General features: G+C 52.9%; 1 protein-coding gene across 1 annotated transcript in view; it reads left to right on the top strand.

Moving 5' to 3' along the window:
* The window catches only part of LOC119954795 (integrin alpha-X-like), a 65,592-nt gene that overhangs the window by 40,388 nt on the left and 3,324 nt on the right, over positions 1-21,880 (top strand). Inside the window, exons 8-13 of the mRNA XM_038780337.1 lie at positions 2,418-2,501; positions 3,532-3,604; positions 15,175-15,282; positions 15,982-16,056; positions 19,170-19,277; positions 21,124-21,228. Coding sequence (XP_038636265.1) covers positions 2,418-2,501; positions 3,532-3,604; positions 15,175-15,282; positions 15,982-16,056; positions 19,170-19,277; positions 21,124-21,228 — 553 coding nt within the window. The remainder of the gene's footprint in view (positions 1-2,417; positions 2,502-3,531; positions 3,605-15,174; positions 15,283-15,981; positions 16,057-19,169; positions 19,278-21,123; positions 21,229-21,880) is intronic.

Below are 21,880 nucleotides of genomic sequence, written 5' to 3'. Positions count from 1 at the left end.
TTAGTACGCATGCACTAAAACACACTTCCGAATTTCGCTTATTATTTTGAACACCTTGAATACTTGTGATCTCTTTCTTTCTCTGCAATTTGGAGTTCCAATTCAAATTTCAGGGTCCTGGACACTGTGGTGTTTCCACTTACAACAGGGTCCCGGCGGATGTCGCCACTAAATGTTGCACGTTTTACTATGGGCGTAAAACGCGTTTATTGGAGTGTATTAACACGCCTCCGAGTTCGACGTGTGCTTAACACTGCTAGGCTCTGTTCTATGTAATTATTTAGCTCTGGAGTCGCCAGTTGCCGTATAGGCAACGTCACAAGTATTCCAAGGTCAAGTTCAAAGTAATAAAGACGATACACCGATTAGTAAAGTTCAAACGATCAATATTTATTATACAGTTATAATAAATACTCATGCACACACTAAGAGACTAAGCTATAACTAAACTTAAGCAAACAGAATACTTATCTAACAGGAACAGGCAAGGTCAGAGAACGAGGCCTTCGTCCTGGTTTTGTCTGCAGCCTTCAGCAAGCGTTCTGGTACTTGGGAGTCTAGTGGGCTTGGATCGCGTAGCGAGCGTTGAACTTACGGTTTCGGCGGCTGGTGCTCAACGGCTGGAGTCAGGATGCGAGATGTCAGTCAGAGCCGGAGCACGGGTTTAACAGACCGGACAACACGAGGTCCCTATCTTTTATAGGGGTTCCATTGTCCTTCCCTCTTCTCGGGCGGGCTCTACCTATTGGATCAATTTCTTATCGATACTGGATTAATTCCCCAATGCGAGGGGGTCTCCGTGATGGAGGGGGCGTTTCTTATGTCCTTTTGTTTGGAGGTTTCTGGTGCCTCGATGTCTGGGTCTTGATTAGAATGTGTCCATTCAGAACCAAATGTATCTATTGTGTGGGTGTTCAAGTCTGATGGCCTCATTAGCATGCAAAGCGTTTTGCCATTTGCACCTAGCTAAGGTCTTTTCACCTGAGCCCAAACTGGTTTCTGCTGCTGCAGAATGCAAACTGCTCTTTGCAGACTGCTGTTCTGGCTAAACTGTCTGTTTCCCAGCAGTCTTCCATTTAGTTTGGCTCAGTGTCCATTTTGCGTGGCCAGCATGGCTACACAGTGTAGAGGGAGCTTTACTCTGTGTCAAACCCCGTGCTGTACCTGTCCTGGGAGTGTTTAATGGGGACAGTGTAGAGGGAGCTTTACTCTGTATCTAACCCCGTGCTGTACCTGTCCTGGGAGTGTTTGATGGGGACAGTGTAGAGGGAGCTTTGTATCTAACCCCGTGCTGTACCTGTCCTGGGAGTGTTTGATGGGGACAGTGTAGAGGTTGCTTTACTCTGTATCTAACCCCATGCTGTACCTGCCCTGGGAGTGTTTGATGGGGACAGTGTAGAGGGAGCTTTACTCTGTATCTAACTCCGAGCTGTACCTGTCCTGGGAGTGTTTGATGGGGACAGTGTAGAGGGAGCTTTACTCTGTATCTAACCCCGTGCTGTACCTGCCCTGGGAGTGTTTGATGGGGACAGTGTAGAGGGAGCTTTACTCTGTATCTAACTCCGAGCTGTACCTGTCCTGGGAGTGTTTGATGGGGACAGTGTAGAGGGAGCTTTACTCTGTATCTAACCCCGTGCTGTACCTGTCCTGGGAGTGTTTGATGGGAACAGTGTAGAGGGAGCTTTACTCTGTATCAAACCCGTGCTGTACCTGTCCTGGGAGTGTTTGATGGGGTCAGTGTAGAGGGAGCTTTACTCTGTGTCAAACCCCGTGCTGTACCTGTCCTGGGAGTGTTTAATGGGGACAGTGTAGAGGGAGCTTTACTCTGTATCTAACCCCGTGCTGTACCTGTCCTGGGAGTGTTTGATGGGAACAGTTTAGAGGGACTCTACTCTGTATCTCACCCTGTGTTGTACCTGTCCTGGGAGTGTTTGATGGGGACAGTGTAGAGGGAGTTTTACTCTGTATCTAACCCCGTGCTGTACCTGTCCTGGGAGTGTTTGATGTGGACAGTGTAGACAGAGCTTTACTCTGTATTTAATCCCATGCAGTACCTGTCCTGGGAGTATTTGATGGGGACAGTGCAGAGGGAGCTTTACTCTGTATCTAACCCCGTGTTGTACCTGTCCTGGGAGTGTTTGATGCGGACAGTGGAGAGAGAGCTTTACTCTGTATCTAACCCCGTGCTGTCCCTGTCCTGGAAGTGTTTGATGGGGACAGTGTAGAGGGAGCTTTACTCTGTATCTAACTCCGTGCTGTACCTGTCCTGGGAGTGTTTGATGGGGACAGTGTAGAGGAGCTTTACTCTGTATCTAACCCCGTGCAGTACCTGTCCTGGGAGTGTTTGATGGGGACAGTGACAAGTGAGGAGCGATTGAAATGTCTCACACTAAAGGTTGGTTAAATTCTCTCTGCAGTGAGAATGAACAGACGAATCTTGATCACAGTTTCCACTCGGAGACCATTCCTGTTCTGTACGCTGTGAAAATCATCATCTCCAGGTGAGCCCTCTCTCTCCCTCCCTCTGCCGGCCAACCCTCAGAGCTTTCATTCGAAGACACCCTCCCCACCCCCTCCTTAAAAAAAAACCTCCCCCCCCTCAAAATACCGTCTCCCCTCCTCACAGCTGAAATAGCCCTTACCGCACCTCCTCTCCCGAAATATCCCGTCCCCTCCCCCTCTCTGATATACCACCCTCCCTCGTCTGCGCCCCCCCCCCCCCCCCCCCCCCCCCCATCCAGGTTGGAGGGTCTGGGACTCGGTTGAGAGGAGGTGGAGTCGGCCATTTTGGATTGAGTCTAGGGCGGAATGTCTTTGCTCGGAGAGTCGTTAATCTTTGGCATTCTCTCCCCCCACCCCCCTCCACTCCCAGAGGGCCGCTCAGTCACCGAGGGGACCCCTGATCGAGGGATTGTTGGACGCTGAGAGGGGAGATCGAGGGCAGAAGGGGTGAGTGCGGGGGGAGGGGGGAGGCGGAGCTGAGAGAGAGGGTTAGCCACCGGCTCGATTGAGGCTAGGGCAGGATCGAGGGGGCGAATGGCCTCCTCCTGCTCCTGTTGATCACCCTCCGGTATTGGGTAACGGAAGGGGATGCAGGGTGGGAGCGACATTGTCCGCGTGAGTTTGTCCTTTTAAATTACTCTCTCTCTCTCTACACACTCTCTCTCTCTCTCTCTCTGTCTCTCTCTCTATCTCCCACTCTCTGTGCCTTTATATCTTCCTCTCTCTCTACCTCTCTATCTCTTTCTCCACCTCTCTATCTCTTTCTGTCTCTCTCTGTCTCTGTCTCTCTCTCTCTGTCTCTCTCTCTTTCTGTCTCTCTCTCTCTGTCTCCCTCTCTCTCCCTATTTCCTCCCCTCTCTGTATTTCTCTATCTCTCTCTCTGTCTTTGTTGCTCTGTCTTTCTGTCTCTCTGTCTCTCTCTCCCTGTCTCGGTGTCTCTCTCTGTCTCTCTCTCTCTGTATCTCTCCTTCTCCCTCTCTGTCTCTCTCTCTCTCTGTTTCTCTCTCTGTGTCTCACTCTCTCTCTCAGGGTGTCGTGCACACGGTACATCAGCTTCCAGGGTAGTGCGCAGAATGAGAGGACCGTGAACCATATTTACAAGGTAGGTGAAACACCGCAATTGTGGATTTATCCATTGTCATTGATGTAGAAAAATGTCCTATAGATGTCACAGGACCAGGAATGACAACCCCACAACAAAACTCCTAAAGAGATCTCAGTGATAGGCCCCCTGATGTACCATCAATTTGACACAGGACACATTTAGGATCCGAAATGTGGCTTTAATCAGCTAGTTGTTAGCCTGGTGGTCGACTACAGAGAATGGCCGACCGCCGGGAACTCTGGGTACTAATACCCTGCCTCGGAGGCGGGGCCCACTTGCCTCTCGACCAATTGGAGAGCAGTCACATGACTAGTCCCAATCAATCGGACGAGAGGCACATGACCAGCCAGAGCCAATGGGAAGCCAGTGCTCTGCACCAATGGCATGGCTCATATCCATACCACCACATTCACCCCTTGTGGAGAAAGAAGGGCGGGTGTAGGTGGGGGGGGGGGGGCCGGGGTCCGAGGACTGATGGTATGAGCAGCGAAAATCGATAGGGGTGAGCTGCCCACTGGCTCGTGGCAAAACAATACTACTACTACTAATAACAACAGAATAACACAAAAATGTCCAAAAAAATGTCCCATGGCCACATCAGATGGAGAGGATCAGCCTGCCGGGTGCCCGTGGTGTTCTGGATGACCGTCGCAGTGGAGCCGGTGACGTCGGGCCGATGGTCGTCCTTGCCTCCGGGAGCGTCGGTCGTAGATGTGTCTCCGTACCCCGGGCAGGTGGTGGAGACGCTGTAATCGGGGGAGACGGGGGCATGTGCGCTGGGTCGTGGGGGCGTGGGGGGCGCTGGGGGGAATTGGGGTTGGGGGGGAGGTGTTGGTGAAGGGGGAGAAGGCCGCACGCCGGCGGGTGCCAGGTCCCGAGCGAGACCGTATCCTGCCGACCGTCGGGATACTCCACGTACGCATACTGCGGGTTGGCGTGGAGTAACTGGACTCGCTCAACCAACGGGTCGGACTTGTGCACCCACACATGCTTCCGGAGCAAGATGGGCCCGGGAGTGGCCAGCCAGGTCGGGAGAGGGGATCCTGAGGACGACTTCCTGGGGAAAACAAGAAGACGTTCATGAGGTGTTTGATTAGTGGTAGTACAGAGGAGAGACCGGATTGAATGCAGGGCGTCGGGAATGGATTCTTGCCAACGGGGAATAGGGAGATCTCTGGACCGTAGGGCCAGCAGGATGGTCTTCCAAATGGTGCCATTCTCCCGCTCGACCTGACCGTTACCCCGGGGGTTATAACTGGTCATCCTGCTACACCAGGAGTTCTCAACCTTTTTTAACCCATGGACCCCTTTTCCTCTTAATTTTTTTTTGTGGACCCCCATAGCCATTCCTAATCCTTATATTTTGTCCGATGACTAAAGTCCATCTACCTTACCGTGAGGGTTGGAAACGGATTAGCGGTATTTTCGTACGTTGCCAAACTTATTCTAATATGAAAAGTAATGAAAAAAACTATTTACTGACTAAATTGAATTAAATTACTCTAAAAATAACCAATTCATATCAAATATACACAGTTTCTAGTGATTACTGTGTTAAATCATTCATTAAACTTGTCAAGGAGAAACGATGGGTGATTTTCACCTCCGTTTGTTCTAGGTAACTTTAAATTTACGACACTGTCAAATGTAAAGTTTTTTTCTTCTACTTGATTGCCATAAATAATTCATAGCTACATGAATATTTCTATGAATTGTTACATGAATTGTTCTGAACTAGAATTGCTCTATGGACCACTAAAATATCACCGTGGACCCCCAATTCGGTATTTTTTTTGTGTGGACTCCCAGTAATGTTACAAGGACCCCCAGGGTCCATGTGGATCCCGGTTGAGAACCACTGTGCTAAAGGCTATGCCCCTGCTGAGCAGGAACTGACGCAGTTCGTCGCTCATAAAGGAGGACCCCCGGTCGCTGTGGATGTACGCGGGGTAACCGAACAGGGAGAAGATGGATAGGAGGGCCTTAATGACGGTTGTTATGGTCATGTCGGGACAGGGAATGGCGAAAGGGAAGCGGGAGTATTCGTCGATAACACTCAGGAAATAAGTGTTACGGTTGTTGGAGGGGAGGGGACCCTTGAAGTCTATACTGAGACGTTCAAAGGGGCGGGATGCCTTGATCAGATGCGCTCGTTCGGGGCGGTAGAAGTGCGGTTTGCACTCGGCGCAGACGTGGCAGTCCCTAGTGACGGTCCTGACTTCCTCGACGGAGTAGGGCAGGTTGCGGGTCTGAATAAAATGGTAGAAACGGGTGACCCCTGGATGGCAGAGGTCCGTGTGGAGGGAGCGGAGGCGGTCAATCTGCACGCAGGTACCGCGGGACAGGGCATCGGAAGGCTCGTTGAGCTTCCCAGGACGATACAAGATATCGTAGTTGTACGTGGACAACTCGATCTGCCACCGCAAGATCTTGTCGTTCTTGCAAGATCTGTGCATTGTCGAACATGAAAGCTACTGACCGTTGGTCTGTGAGGAGGGTAAACCTCCTGCCGGCCAGATAGTGCCTCCAGTATCGCACAGCTTCGACTATGGCCTGGGCTTCCTCTTCCACAGAGGGGTGGCGGAGTTCGGAAGCCTGGAGAGTTCTGGAGAAGAAGGCCACGGGTCTGCCCGCTTGGTTCAGGGTGGCCGCCAGAGCTACGTCAGACGCATCGCTCTCGACATAGAATGGGAGGGACTCGTCGATGGCGCGCATCGTGGCCTTTGCGATATCCGCTTTGATGCGGCTAAAGGCCTGGCGGGCCTCCATCGACAGGGGAAAGGAGGTGGACTGGATGAGGGGGCGGGCTTTGTCGGCATAGTTGGGGACCCACTGGGCGTAATAGGAGAAGAAGCCCAGGCAGCGTTTGAGAGATTTGAGGGAGTTGGGGAGGGGAAGTTCCATCAGGGGGCGCATGCGTTCGGGATCGGGGCCTATCACTCCGTTACGCACTACGTAGCCGAGGATGGCTAGACGGTCGGTGCTAAACATGCACTTATCCTATTGCAAGTTAAATTAAGGAGTTTTGCGGTTCGGAGGAATTTTTGGAGGTTGATGTCGTGGTCCTGCTGGTCGTGGCCGCAGATGGTGACGTTATCGAGATACGGGAAGGTGCTTGTCGACCATTCGGTCCATCTCCCGTTGGAAGACCGAGACTTCATTTGTGACACCGAATGAAACCCTGAGGAAGTGGTAGAGGCGCCCATCTGCCTCAAACGCAGTGTACAGTCGGTCACTCGCACGAATAGGGAGATGGTGGTAGGCGGACTTAAGGTCCACCGTGGAGAAGACTTTGTACTTTGCGATCCTGTTAACCAGGTCGGAAAGACGGGGGAGAGGATACGCGTCCAGCTGCGTAAACCTGTTGATGGTCTGACTGTAATCGATGACCATCCGGTTTTTCTCCCCAGTCCGAACTACCAGCACTTGGGCTCGCCAGGGACTGTTGCTGGCCTCGATCACTCCTTCCTTAAGGAGCCTCTGGACCTCGGACCCGATGAAGGTCCGGTCCTGGGCGCTGTACCGTCTGCTCCGAGTGGCGACAGGTTTACAATCTGGGGTGAGATTAGCAAACGAGGAAGGGGGGTCCACTTTGAGGGACGCGAGGCTGCAGACAGTGAGGGGGGAATAGGGCCGCCGAATTGAAAGGTCAAGCTCTGCAGGTTGCACTGGAAGTCCAGGCCCAAGAGTGCCGGAGCGCATAACGGGGAGAATGAGGAGTTTGAAACTGTTGAAAACCCTCCCCTGGACCGTGAGGTCCGCTATGCAGCACCCGGTGATTTGGACGGAGTGCGAACCTGAGGCCAATTCAATTTTGTGTTTAACTGGATGGATGGGGAGCGCGCAGCATCTTACCGTGTCGGGGTGGACGAAACTTTCCGTGCTCCCGGAGTCCAGCAGGCACCATGTTTTATGTCCGTTGAGCTGAACCATTGTATCCTTGGCGAGCGTGCGTGGTCGCGACGGGTGGAGCGTGATGGAAGCAAGTCGTGGTGAGAGTTCCAGATCCTCCTCAGTGGCAGAGTAGTCGCTTGCAGGGCCTTCCGTGTTGGCCCAAAATGGCGGCGCCCAGGACCCGCACTTGGAGCTGGGGCCCCAAGATGGCGGCGCCCGTGGGAGTCTCGTGGCGGCTGGGGGCAGTGTCAGCGGCGTCTGCGGTCCGGTCGGGGCAGCTGGGAGCGAGGGTCGGGAGGACCATGGGGCCGTTGCGGGGGCCGGGAGGTGGGCCGGAGAGGTTGGTGCGCGGCGTGTGGCCCTGGGGGGGCCCGGGGGGGGGGGGGATCCGCGGTCACTGCGCGGGACAGCAGCGACCGACTTGGTCTGGCAGACCACCGCGTAGTGGCCCTTCCTCCTGCAGCTCTTACAGAGCGGAGCGGGCCGGGCAGCGCGGGCGGGGGTGTTTGGAGGCCACAAAAATAGCAACGGGGCACCGCTAGTTTGTCGGAGCGACCCGCAGCGCAGGCCTGGGGGGGGTCGGGGTCCACGGAGGATTGGGGTGGCGCGTGCCATGAAGTCCAGGGGGTTGCTGCGCGGCCGGGGGCGTATGCGCGGGCGTTCAGGTCAGCAACCTCCAGGGAGGTTGCCAGAGTCCGTGCCCCAGCTAGGCTGAGGGTGTTCTTCTCCAGCAATCGTTGGCGGATAGAAGGAGTCTGCATGCCAGCAACGTAAGCGTCTCTGATTAACAGTTCCATGTGCTCAGTCACCGAAACTTGGAGACATGCGCACGTTCTCCCTAGAGCTGTGAGGCCTGGTGAAACCCGTCGAGGGACTCACCAGGGAACTGTTGGCTGGTCATCAGGAGATGCCGTGCGTAAACTTCATTGACCGGCCGGAGAAAGTGTCCTTTGAGAATCTCCATGGCCGCATCAAAGTCGCCTTCGTCTTCGATCATTGCGTAGACCGATGTGCCCACGCATGAGTGGAGGATGTGGAGTTTCTGCTCATTGGTGGGCTTGCCGGCTGCCGTCAGGTAACTGTTGAAACACGCCTGCCAGTGTTTAAAGATTGCAGACGCATTTGCAGCATGCGGGCTGGTGCGGAGGCAGTCAGGCTTGACGCGAAGCTCCATTCCAAAATTCTAGCTGATTAAATTGATGTACCATCAATGCGACTCAAGACGCATTTAGGATCCGAACTGTGGCTTTAATCCGCTAACTGTTAGCCCGGTGGTCGACTATAGAGAAAGGCCGACCGCCGGGAACTCTGGATACTTACACCCCGCCTCAGAGGCGGGGCCTACTTGCCTCTCAAACAATTGAAGAGCAGTCACATGACTAGTCCCAACCAATCGGACAAGAGGCACATGACCAGCCAGAGCCAATGGGAAGCCAGTCCTCTGCACCAATGGCAGTGCTCATATCCATACCACCGCACCCCCAAAATCCCAGTCCAAGGGGCCGGTATTAAGGAGCTTCTTAAATGAGGAGAGAGAATGAGAGAGAGAGAGAGACAGACAGAGAGAGAGAGAGACAGAGAGAGAGACAGACAGAGAGAGAGAGAGACAGAGAGAGAGACAGACAGAGAGAGAGAGAGACAGAGAGAGAGACAGACAGAGAGAGAGAGAGACAGAGAGAGAGAGAGGCAGACAGAGAGAGAGACAGAGAGAGAGAGAGACAGAGAGAGAGAGAGAGAGAGACATAGATAGAGAGAGAGAGAGAGAGAGACAAAGAGAGAGAGAGAGACAGAGATAGAGACAGAGAGAGAGAGACAGAGAGAAACAGTGAGAGAGAGAGAGACAAAAAGAGAGAGTAAGAGACAGTGAGAGAGAGAGGCAGAGCGAGAGAGAGAGAGAAACAGTGAGTGAGAGAGAGAGAGAGAGAGGCAGGGAGTGAAAGAGAGAGAAACAGAGAGAGAGAGAGAAACAGAGTGAGAGAGAGAGCGAGACAGAGAGAGAGACAGAGAGAGAGAGACAGAGAGAGCGACAGAGAGTGACAGAGAGACAGAGAGAGAGAGAGACAGAGAGGGAGAGACACAGACAGAGACAGATAGATAGAGAAATACAGCACAGAACAGGCCCTTCGGCCCACGATGTTGCGCCGAACTTTGTCCTAGGTTAATCATAGAATTTTGGACAATTTTTCATGGCCAGTCCACCCAACCTGCACATCTTTGGACTGTGGGAGGAAACCGGAGTACCCGGAGGAAACCCACGCACACACGGGGAGGATGTGCAGACCCCACACAGACAGTGACCCAAGTCAAAATCGAACTTGGGACCCTGGAGCTGTGAATTAATTGTGCTATCTACAATGCTACCATGCTGCCCTTAAGAAGTTAACCTACACTCCATTATTCTACCCTAATCCATGTACCTATCCAATAGCCGCTTGAAGGTACCTAACGTTTCCGACTCGACTACTTCCACAGGCAGTGCATTCCATGCCCCCACTACTCTCTGGGTAAAGAACCTACCTCTGACATCCCCTCTATATCTTCCACCATTTATCTTAAATTTATGTCCCCTTGTAATGGTTTGTTCCACCCGGGGAAAAAGTCTCTGACTGTCTACTCTATCTATTCCCCTAATCATCTTATAAACCTCTATCAAGTCGCCCCTCATCCTTCTCCGTTCTAATGAGAAAAGGCCTAGCACCCTCAACCTTTCCTCGTAAGACCTACTCTCCATTCCAGGCAACATCTTGGTAAATCTCCTTTGCACCTTTTCCAAAGCTTCCACATCTTTCCTAAAATGAGGTGACCAGAACTGCACACAGTACTCCAAATGTGGCCTGACCAAGGTTTTGTACAGCTGCATCATCACCTCACGGCTCTTAAATTCAATCCCTCTGCTAATGAACACACTAACACACCATAGGCCTTCTTCACAGCTCTATCCACTTGAGTGGCAACTTTCAAAGATCTATGAACATAGACCCCAAGATCTCTCTGCTCCTCCACATTGCCAAGAACTCGACCATTAACCCTGTATTCCGCATTCATATTTGTCCTTCCAAAATGGACAACCTCACACTTGTCAGGGTTAAACTCCATCTGCCACTTCTCAGCCCAGCTCTGCATTCTATCTATGTCTCTTTGAAGCCAACAACAGCCCTCCTCACTATCCACAACGCCACCAATCTTCGTATCATCTGCAAATTTACTGACCCACCCTTCAACTCCCTCATCCCAGTCGTTAATGAAAATCACAAACAGCAGAGGACCCAGAACTGATCCCTGCAGTACGCCACTGATAACTGGGCTCCAGGCTGAATATTTGCCATCCACCACCATTCTCTGTCTTCTATCGGTTAGCCAGTTTGTTATCCAACTGGCCAAATTTCCCACTATCCCATGCCTCCTTACTTTCTGCATAAGCCTACCATGGGGAACCTTATCAAATGCCTTACTAAAATCCATGTACACTACATCCACTGCTTTACCTTCATCCACATGCTTGGTCACCTCCTCAAAGAAGTCAATAAGACTTGTAAGGCAAGACCTACCCCTCACAAATCCGTGCTGACTATCCCTAATCAAGCAATGCCTTTCCAGATGCTCAGAAATCCTATCCCTCAGTACCCTTTCCATTACTTGCCTACCACCGAAGTAAGACTAACTGGCCTGTAATTCCCAGGGTTATCCCTATTCCCTTTTTTGAACAGAGGCACGACATTCGCCACTCTCCAATCCTCTGGTACCACCCCTGTTGACAGCGAGGACGAAAAGATCATTGCCAACGGCTCTGCAATTTCATTTCTTGCTTCCCATAGAATCCTTGGATATATCCCGTCAGGGGGACTTGTCTATCCTCAAGTTTTTCAAAACGCGCAACACATCTTCCTTCCTGACAAGTATCTCCTCAAGCTTATCAGTCTGCTTCACGCTGTCCTCTCCAACAATATGGCCCCTCTCGTTTGTAAATACTGAAGAAAAATACTTGTTCAAGACCTCTCCTATCTCTTCAGACTCAATACACAATCTCCCGCTACTGTCCTTAATCGGACCTACCCTCGCTCGAATCATTCTCATATTTCTCACATATGTGTAAAAGGCCTTGGGGTTTTCCTTGATCCTACCCGCCAAAGATTTTTCATGCCCTCTCTTAGCTCTCCTAATCCCTTTCTTCAGTTCCCTCCTGGCTATCTTGTATACCTCCAGCGCCCTGTCTGAACCTTGTTTCTTCAGCCTTACATAAGTCTCCTTCTTCCTCTTAACAAGACATTCAACCTCCCTTGTCAACCATGGTTCCCTCACTCGACCATCTCTTCCCTGCCTGACAGGGACATACATATCAAAGACACGCAGTACCTGTTCCTTGAACAAGTTCCACATTTCACTTGTGTCCTTCCCTGACAGCCTATGTTCCCAACTTCTGCACTTCAATTCGTGTCTGACAGCATTGTATTTACCCTCTATCCCTCAATTATAAACCTTGCCCTGTTGCTCGCACCTATCCCTCTCCATAACTAAAGTGAAAGTCACAGAATTGTGGTCACTACCTCCAAAATGCTCCCACACTAACAAATCTATCACCTGCCCTGGTTCATTACCAAGTGCTAAATCCAATATGGCCTCCCCTCTGGTTGGACAATCTACATACTGTGTTAGAAAAGCTTCCTGGACACACTGCACAAACACTACCCCATCTAAACTATTTGATCTAAAGAGTTTCCACTCAATGTTTGGGAAGTTGAAGTCACCCATGACTACTACCCTGTGACTTCTGCACCTTTCCAAAATCTGTTTCCCAATCTGTTCCTCCACATCTCTGCTGCTATTGGGGGGCCTATAGAAAACTCCCAACAAGGTGACTGCTCCTTTCCTATTTATGACTTCAACCCATATTACCTCAGTAGGCAGATCCCCCTCAAACTGCCTTTCTGCAGCTGTTATACTATCCCTAATTAACAATGCCACCCCCCCCCCCCACCTCTTTTACCATCCTCCCTAATCTTGTTGAAACATCTATAACCAGGGACCTCCAACAACCATTTCTGCCCCTCTTCTATCCAAGTTTCCGTGATGGCCACCACATCGTAGTCCCAAGTACTGATCCATGCCTTAAGTTCACCCACCTTATTCCTGATGCTTCTTGCATTAAAGTATACACACTTCAACCCATCTCCTTGCCTGCAAGTACTCTCCTTTGTCATTGTTACCTTCCCCACTGCATCACTATGTGCTTTGGCGTCCTGACTATCGTCTTCTTTAGTTGCTGGACTACAGATCCGGTTCCCATTCCCCAGCCAAATTAGTTTAAACCCTCCCGAAGAGTACTAGAAAACCTCCCCCCCAGGATATTGGTGCCCCTCTGGTTCAGATGCAACCCGTCCTGCTTGTACAGGTCCCACCTTCCCCAGAATGCGCTCCAATTATCCAAATACCTGAAGCCCTCCCTCCTACACCATTCCTGCAGCCACGTGTTCAACTGCGCTCTCTCCCTATTCCTAGCCTCGCTATCACGTGGCACCGGCAACAAACCAGAGATGACAACTCTGTCTGTCCTGGCCTTTAACTTCCAGCCTAACTGGAGAGAGAGAGAGAGAGAGACACAGAGAGAGACGGAAACAGAGAGAGAGAGACAGAGAGAGAGAGACAGACAGAGAGAGAGAGAGACAGAGAGAGAGAGAGAGAGAGAGACAGAGAGAGCGAGAGACAGAGAGAGAGACAGAGAGAGACAGAGATAGAGAGAGACAGACAGAGAGAGACGGAAACAGAGAGAGAGAGACAGAGAGAGAGACGGAAATAAAGAGAGACCGAGAGAGACGGAAACAGAGAGAGAGAGACAGAGAGACAGAGAAAGAGAGAGAGAGAGAGAGACAGAGAGAGACGGAAACAGAGAGAGAGAGACAGCGAGAGAGACAGAAAGAGAGAGAGACAGAGAGAGAGAGACAGAGAGAGAGAGACAGAGAGACAGAGAGAGAGAGACAGACAGAGAGAGAGACAGAGAGACAGAGAGAGAGACGGAAACAGAGAGAGACAGAGAGAGAGAGACACAGAGAGAGAGAGAGTGAGAGAGAGAGAGAGAGAGACACACAGAGAGAGACGGAAACAGAGAGAGAGAGACAGAGAGAGAGAGAGAGAGACAGAGAGAGAGAGAGAGAGAGAGAGAGAGAGACAGAGAGAGAGGGAGAGAGAGAGAGAGAGACAGAGAGAGACAGAGATAGAGAGAGACAGACAGAGAGAGAGAGACAGAGACAGAGAGAGAGAGAGACACAGAGAGAGACGGAAACAGAGAGAGAGAGACAGAGAGAGACAGAGAAAGAGAGAGAGAGAGAGACAGAGAGAGACGGAAACAGAGAGAGAGAGACAGAGAGAGAGACAGAAAGAGAGAGAGACAGAGAGAGAGAGACAGACAGAGAGAGACAGAGAGACAGAGAGAGAGACGGAAACAGAGAGAGACAGAGAGAGAGAGACAGAGAGAGAGAGAGAGTGAGAGAGAGAGAGAGACACAGAGAGAGACGGAAACAGAGAGAGAGAGACAGAGAGAGAGAGAGAGACAGAGAGAGAGAGAGAGAGAGACAGAGAGAGAGAGAGAGACAGAGAGAGAGAGAGAGACAGAGAGAGAGACAGAGAGAGAGAGGGAGAGAGAGAGAGAGAGACAGAGAGAGACAGAGATAGAGAGAGACAGAGAGAGAGAGAGACACAGAGAGAGACGGAAACAGAGAGAGAGAGACAGAGAGAGACAGAGAAAGAGAGAGAGGAGAGAGACAGAGAGAGACGGAAACAGAGAGAGAGAGACAGAGAGAGAGAGACAGAAAGAGAGAGAGACAGAGAGAGAGAGACAGAGAGAGAGAGACAGACAGAGAGAGACAGAGAGACAGAGAGAGAGATGGAAACAGAGAGAGACAGAGAGAGAGAGACAGAGAGAGAGAGAGAGTGAGAGAGAGAGACAGAGTGAGAGAGACAGAGAGAGACGGAAACAGAGAGAGAGAGAGTGACAGAGAGAGAGACAGAGAGAGAGACAGAGAAAGAGACAGAGAAAGAGACAGAGAGAGAGAGACAGAGACAGAGAGAGATGGAGAAAGGGGCTGTTTAGCACAGGGCTAAATCGCTGGCTTTGAAAGCAGACCAAGCAGGCCAGCAGCACGGTTCGATTCCTGTAACAGCCTCCCTGAACAGGCGCCGGAATGTGGCGACTAGGGGCTTTTCACAGTAACTTCATTTGAAGCCTACTCGTGGCAATAAGTGATTTTCATTTCAAACAGAGAGAGAGAGACAGAGAGAAATAGAGAGAAAGAGAGAAATGAAAATCGCTTATTGTTACGAGTAGGCTTCAATGAAGTTACTGTGAAAAGCCCCTAGTCGCCACATTCCGGCGCCTGTTCGGGGAGGCTGTTACGGGAATCGAACCGTGCTGCTGGCCTGCTTGGTCTGCTTTCAAAGCCAGCGATTTAGCCCTGTGCTAAACAGCCCCTGTGAGTGAATTGGATTGTTGCCTGAGGGGGTTTGGATGCATTGGGCTGTTGGGGTGGCGGGGTGAAATCGGAGTTGCTCTCACAGAACGGGCCAACACCGGGGTGATGGAAGGAATGGCCTCTTGGCGTGTTGTGCCTCCCCTGCAGGCACACCGCGAGCTCAGCCCTGAGATATGATGTCCGGTCTGACTTCCATTATCTTCGCCACAGGTAGAAAACCTCGGAATTCGTGATGTCCCTGTCAAAGTGACCTTCGACATTCCTCAGGATGTGGCGGGCCTAGTCCAGTGGGACGTCAGGAGGCCCCAGAATCCTCAGGTAGGTCCCACCAGCGAGAGATCAATGGGGACGGGCGGAGGGAGCTGGCCGTACAGGAGATGGAAAGCTCTGCTTCGGGAGAGGTGGCGGGTTTGGAAGGTGCTGTCGAAGGAGCCTCGGTGAGTGGCTGCCGTGCATCTTGTAGACGGGACACACGGCTGCCGCTGTGCGTCGGTGGGGGAGGGAGCGGATGTGGAAGGTGGGGGTTAGCGTGTCGATCGAGCGGCAGCTGCTTTGTCCTGGATGGTGTGGAGCTTCTCGAGTGTTGTTGGGAGCCGCACCCATCCAGGCAAGTGGAGAGGGTCCCATCACACTCCTGACTTGTGTCCTTGTAGATGGTGGACAGGCTTTGGGGGGGAGTCAGGAGGTGAGTTACTCTCCGCAGGATTCCCAGCCTCTGACCTGCTCTGGCAGCCGCAGTGTTTATATGGCTGGGTCCAGTTCAGTTTCTGATCAATGGGAACCCCCAGGATGTTGATGGGGGAATTCAGCGATGGGAATGCCTTCGAATATCAAGGGGCGATGGTTAGATTCTCTCTTGTAGGAGATGATCATTGCCTGGGGCTTGTGTGGTGCGAATACCGCTCAGTATCGATGAGTTGAATTGAATTGTGCGGAATATTTCAATGGGAGCTGATTGGCTGGGATGAAGCCCGATGTCAAATTGGCGAAAGTTCACCTTCTCTGTCTGGTCCCCAGGTGAATTCGGCGGAGTGCGTGCTGGGCCAAGACTCCGCAGCGAGCGTGAGGAACGCGTCCGGAGAACATTCTGGGGTGAGCTTCCCTTTGATTAGTCGTTTCCCCGAAAACCAGGTCTCCTTTACCGAATTTCCCACGTCCCACATCCAGAGTCCAGTCACTATGGAAGACCGACTCGGCCCATCTTCACACCGATGGTGTTACCCCCAGAGTGAACCAGGAACGGCAAATATCCCAGTGGCTCAGGAAGAGTCCATTCGCCCCGTCCTGCTCCCTGATGGTGATTCTGCTGACTGAGGTAGCGAGTCCCACATTCCCCCCACTCCCTGAGGGAGCGAGTCCCACATTCTCCCCCACTCCCTGAGGGAGCGAGTCCCACATTCTCCCCCACTCCCTGTGGGAGCGAGTCCCACATTCCCCCCACTCCCCGTGGGAGCGAGTCCCACATTCCCCCCACTCCCTGTGGGAGCGAGTCCACATTCTCCCCACTCCCTGTGGGAGCAAGTCCCACATTCTCCCCACTCCCTGTGCGAGCGAGTCCCACATTCTCCCCACTCCCTGTGGGAGCAAGTCCCACATTCTCCCCACTCCCTGTGGGAGCGAGTCCCATATTCCCCCCACTCCCTGTGGGAGTGAGTCCCACATTCTCCCCACTCCCTGTGGGAGCAAGTCCCACATTCTCCCCACTCCCTGTGGGAGCGAGTCCCACATTCCCCCCACTCCCTGTGGGAGTGAGTCCCACATTCTCCCCACTCCCTGTGGGAGCGAGTCCACATTCTCCCCCACTCCCCGTGGGAGTGAGTCCCACATTCTCCCCACTCCCTGTGGGAGTGAGTCCCACATTCTCCCCACTCCCTGTGGGAGTGAGTCCACATTCTCCCCACTCCCCGTGGGAGCGAATCCCACATTCTCCCCACTCCCTGTGGGAGCGAGTCCCACATTCTCCCCACTCCCTGTGGGAGCGAGTCCCACATTCTCCCCACTCCCCGTGGGAGCGAGTCTCACATTCTCCCCACTCCCTGTGGGAGCGAGTCCCACATTCTTGCCCACTCCCCGTGCGAGCGAGTCCCACATTCTCCCCACTCCCCGTGGGAGCGAATCCCACATTCTCGCCCACTCCCTGTGGGAGTGAGTCCCACATTCTCCCCACTCCCTGTGGGAGCGAGTTCCACATTCTCTCCACTCCCTGTCAGAATGTCAGTACTGAGGGAGTGCCGCACTGTCAGAGGGTCAGTGCTGAGGGAGTGCCGCACTGTCAGAGGGTCAGTACTCAGGGAGTGCCGCATTGTCAGAGGGTCAGTACTGAGGGAGTGCCGCACTGTCAGAGGGTCAGTACTGAGGGAGTGCCGCACTGTCAGAGGGTCAGTGCTGAGGGAGTACCGCACTGTCAGAGGGTCAGTGCTGAGGGAGCGCCGCACTGTCAGAGGGTCAGTACTGAGGGAGTGCCGCACTGTCAGAGGGTCATTACTGAGGGAATGCCGCACTGTCAGAGGGTCAGTACTGAGGGTGTGCCGCACTTTTGGAGGGTCAGTACTGAGGGAGTGCTGCACTGTTGGAAGGTCAGTGCTGAGGGAATGCTGCACTGTCAGAGGGTCAGTACTAAGGGAGTGCCGCACTGTCAGAGGGTCAGTACTGAGGGAATGCTGCACTGTCAGAGGGTCAGTACTGAGGGAGTGCTACACTGTCAGAGGGTCAGTACTGAGGGAATGCTGCACTGTCAGAGGGTCAGTACTGAGGGAGTGCTACACTGTCAGAAGATCAGTACTGAGGGAGTGCCGCACTGTCAGAGGGTCAGTACTGAGGGAGCGCTGCACAGTCAGAGGGTCAGTACTGAGGGTGTGCCGCACTTTTGGAGGGTCAGTACTGAGGGAGTGCTGCACTGTTGGAAGGTCAGTGCTGAGGGAGTACCGCACTGTCAGAGGGTCAGTACTGAAGGAGTGCCACACTGTCAGAGGGTCAGTACTGAGTTAGTGCTGCACTGTTGGAGGGTCAGTACTGAAGGAGATCCGCACTTTCGGAGGGTCAGTACTGAGGGAGTGCCGCACTTTCGGAGGGCCGGTACTGAGGTAGTGCTGCACTGTCAGAGAGTCAGTACTGAGGGAATGCTGCACTGTCAGAGGGTCAGTACTGAGGGAGTACTGCACTGTCAGAGGGTCAGTACTGAGGGAGTGCCACACTGTCTGAGGGTCAGTACTGAGGGAGTGCCGCACTGTCAGAGGGTCAGTACTGAGGGAGTGCCGCACTTTCGGAGGGTCAGTACTGAGGGAGCGCCGCACTTTCGGAGGGCCGGTACTGAGGTAGTGCTGCACTGTCAGAGAGTCAGTACTGAGGGAGTGCTGCACTGTCAGAGGGTCAGTACTGAGGGAGTGCCGCACTGTTGGAATGGTCAGTGCTGAGGAAGCGTCGCACTGTCAGAGGTTCAGTACTGAGTTAGTGCTGCACTGTCAGAGGGTCAGTGCTGAGGGAGTGCCGCACTGTTGGAATGGTCAGTGCTGAGGGAGTGCTGCACTGTCAGAGGGTCAGTACTGAGGGAGTGTTGCACTGTCAGAAGGTCAGTACTGAGGGAGTGCTGCACTGTCAGAGGGTCAGTACTGAGGGAGTGCCGCACTTTTGGATGCTCAGTACTGAGGGAGTGCCGCACTGTCAGAGGGTCAGTACTGAGGGAGTGCCGCACTGTCAGAAGGTCAGTACTGAGGGAGTGCTGCACTGTCAGAGGATCAGTACTGAGGGAGCGCCGCACTGTCAGAGGGTCAGTACTGAGGGAGTGCCACACTGTCAGAGGGTCAGTACTGAGGGAGTGCAGCACTGTCAGAGGGTCAGTACTGAGGGAGTGCCGCACTATTGGAATGGTCAGTGCTGAGGGAGTGCCACACTGTTGGAATGGTCAGTGCTGAGGGAGTGCCGCACTGTTGGGATGGTCAGTGCTGAGGAAGTGCCGCACTGTTGGAATGGTCAGTGCTGAGGGAGTGCCGCACTGTTGGAATGGTCAGTGCTGAGGAAGTGCGGCACTGTTGGAATGGTCAGTGCTGAGGGAACACACATTTACCAATGATCTCATTGCTTTTTGTGCGAGCTTGCTGTCATCTGATTTCCTGCATTTCCAAAGTGAATATCCTTTCAAACTAACATCACTGCCTGTCTGGCACACTATGATGTTCTGATTCCATCTTCCTTTCTTTTGAATACAGAACATGATTGCCACCTCGTGGGCGAGAGTCTTCTGCGACATCGCCACCTTGGAGCGGAACCGTTCCATTGAATTCCGCCTCCTCGGAGTGGCCCGTTCGCTTGGAAAGGCAAGAGTTTATTGGAGTAAAACCCTCATAGCCAGGTTGTGGAGAACATTTATTTAAGATGAGGCAGTGTTGATATGTTAATGAACATCTGTGTTTCAATGTGATTAGAATTTGTAACTGGGAGGATCAATCAGGGTGAACCAGTAGATGTAGTACATTTAGACTTTCAGAAATCATTCAATGAGATGCCGCACAAAGGGTTAGTGCCCACAATTAAGATTCAATGCATTGGTGGGTGATATATTGTTACGGATTGAGGATTGGTTGACAAACGGAGAACAGGAATTCGGCAATACGTTGAGCATTTTCACATTGGCAGGCTGTGACCAGGCTCAGTGTAGGGGCTCCGCTATTTATAATCCACATTCATGCCTCAGTTGAGGAGACTGAGGGCGGGATTCTGTCAGCCGAGGCTGTGCCAGAGAATCGGCAGGACGGGCGTCAATCGTGCGACGCCGGTCCGTCGATTCTCCGGAGAGTCGGCGGCATTAGTGTGGGCGCGGTTGGCGCGGCGCCGGTCGAGGGCTGCTCTAAGGGGCACCCCCACCCCACCCCCCGGCGATTCGCGGCCCGGGATAGGCCGAGCGGCCGTACAAATAAACCTTAGTCCCGCCGGCGGCGTTCACACCTGGTCTTACCCTCCGGGGCCTTGGCGTTAATGGATGCGGGGGCGGCCTGGTGTGGGGGGGGGAGGGCAGTCCGACCGCGGAGGGGAGGGGGCCTTCACTGTGGCCTGTCCCGCGATCGGTGGCTCGGGCTGGGGGGGCCTCTTGTGCTCCGCGCCGGCCCGTGTAGCCCTACGCCATGTTGCGTCGGGGCCGGCGCAGAGAATGGAGCCACCGGGCATGGACGGACCTACTGCCGCCCATCTGATGCCGGGTATCGGCAGCTCCAATGCCGTGCTAGCCCCCTGTCTGGGGCAGAATCGCTGCTCCTGAGGCCATGTTGACCCCGTCGAGCAAAGCGACGGCGTTTACGACGGCGTCAACACTTAGCCTGAGGATCAGAGAATCCCAGGGCAGCACGGTGGCCTAATGGTTAGCACTGCTGCCTCACGGCGCTGAGGTCCCAGGTTCGATCCCGGCTTTGGGTCACTGTCCGTGTGGAGTTTGCACATTCTCCCCATGTCTACGTGGGACTCGCCCCCACAACCCGAAGATGTGCAGGGGAGGGGGATTGGCCGGGCTAAATTGCCCCTCAATTGGAAAAATAATTGAGTACTCTAAATTTTAAAAAAAGGATCAGAGAATCCCGCCCCGAGTCTTTGCTGACAAGATGCAATTAACTGAGGAGGATACAAAGAAAGTGAAGATTCACTAAATATGCAGGAAGGAAAATGACCTGTTGGCTTGGATGACAGAGGAATTGGAATATCAGAGTGAGGAAGTCTCGCTCAATAATACAGGTCATAGGTGAAGCCACGCCTGGAGCACTGTGTCCAGTTCCTGGTCACCCAACCCAAGGAAGGACATCCTTGCCCCTCGAGAGAGAAGGAACACACTTCACCAAGACTGACCCTCAGGATGAGAGGGATTGTCTCCCCCCCCCCCCCCTCCCAGTGCCCCACCATGAGGCGAGATCGAGGGGAACGGGACTCCAACCCCCCCAGAGAGCTGTGTGTCGCTCAGTCGCCAAGTGGATCCCAGACCGAGATCGAGAGATAGTTGGACACTGAGGGGGGAAATCGAGAGGAGGTGGGGGGGAATGTACGGGGAGGGGAGGAGGTGGGGCAGAACGAGCAGATTAGCCACAGGCTCGATTAAGGGGTGGGCGGGGTCGAGGGGTGGAGTGACCTCTTCCTGCTCCTGTATCGCTCTCCTGTTTCTATGTGACTTCTCTTCTACAGAAGGTTGGCAGTGACGTCAAGCTGGAGATGAGAAGCCAGGCTCACATCTTACTGGACGAGAAGCGATTTGTTGACATCGACTCTCCCACAAGTCACTGGGCCCAGGTAATTACCTCACGCTGTGTCCTTTGATGTCCTTCCCCGAGCAGTAGTGGACGTTTCAGAGCGAGAGTGTGTGAGAAGGAGAGGGCTAGGCTCTTCTGACCAATCTCAAAGGAGGCCATTCAGTCCCTCTTGAGCCTATTACACAGCAAAAGGGGAGGCCGTTCAGCTGCATCTCACCAGCGGTAGAAAGTTCTGGATTTCCACCCCATTCTGAGTGAGTTAGTGCTTCCTGACGTCACCGTCTGAATGTCCTGGGTACAATTTTAATTTTCCGCTCACCCCCATCGCATGATCCGAGCTCAGGCCAATAGAAGAGATAGTTTATCTCTCTCTCAATACTGCGGAATCGGAAAATCATCTTAAACCCAACAATGAGACCCCCCACCAAATCGAGCCGACCTCCTGTGAACACATTCCCAATCTCTGCAAAGGGTCCTGTGGATTTAACCAGTCAACTCCACACTTTGGGGAATCTGTACTGACCCTTGTTCCAGGACATAATCTCATTCAAGGTGTGCGATGCATGGATGTGAAGCCAGTTACTCCATATGGAGATGTGAAGTGAGAGACACACAAATGGTGGAGAGCTGTCACATATTGCAAAGGGCAAACTTAAAAAAAGATTGATTTGTTTCTATTTCCCCCGGGGCAA

Source organism: Scyliorhinus canicula, chromosome 20, assembly GCF_902713615.1.
Source record: "Scyliorhinus canicula chromosome 20, sScyCan1.1, whole genome shotgun sequence".
In the NCBI taxonomy this organism is placed as follows: Eukaryota; Metazoa; Chordata; class Chondrichthyes; order Carcharhiniformes; family Scyliorhinidae; genus Scyliorhinus; species Scyliorhinus canicula.
The sequence above is the reverse complement of the archived record's forward strand: the minus strand, read 5'-3'. Positions and strand labels throughout refer to the sequence as shown.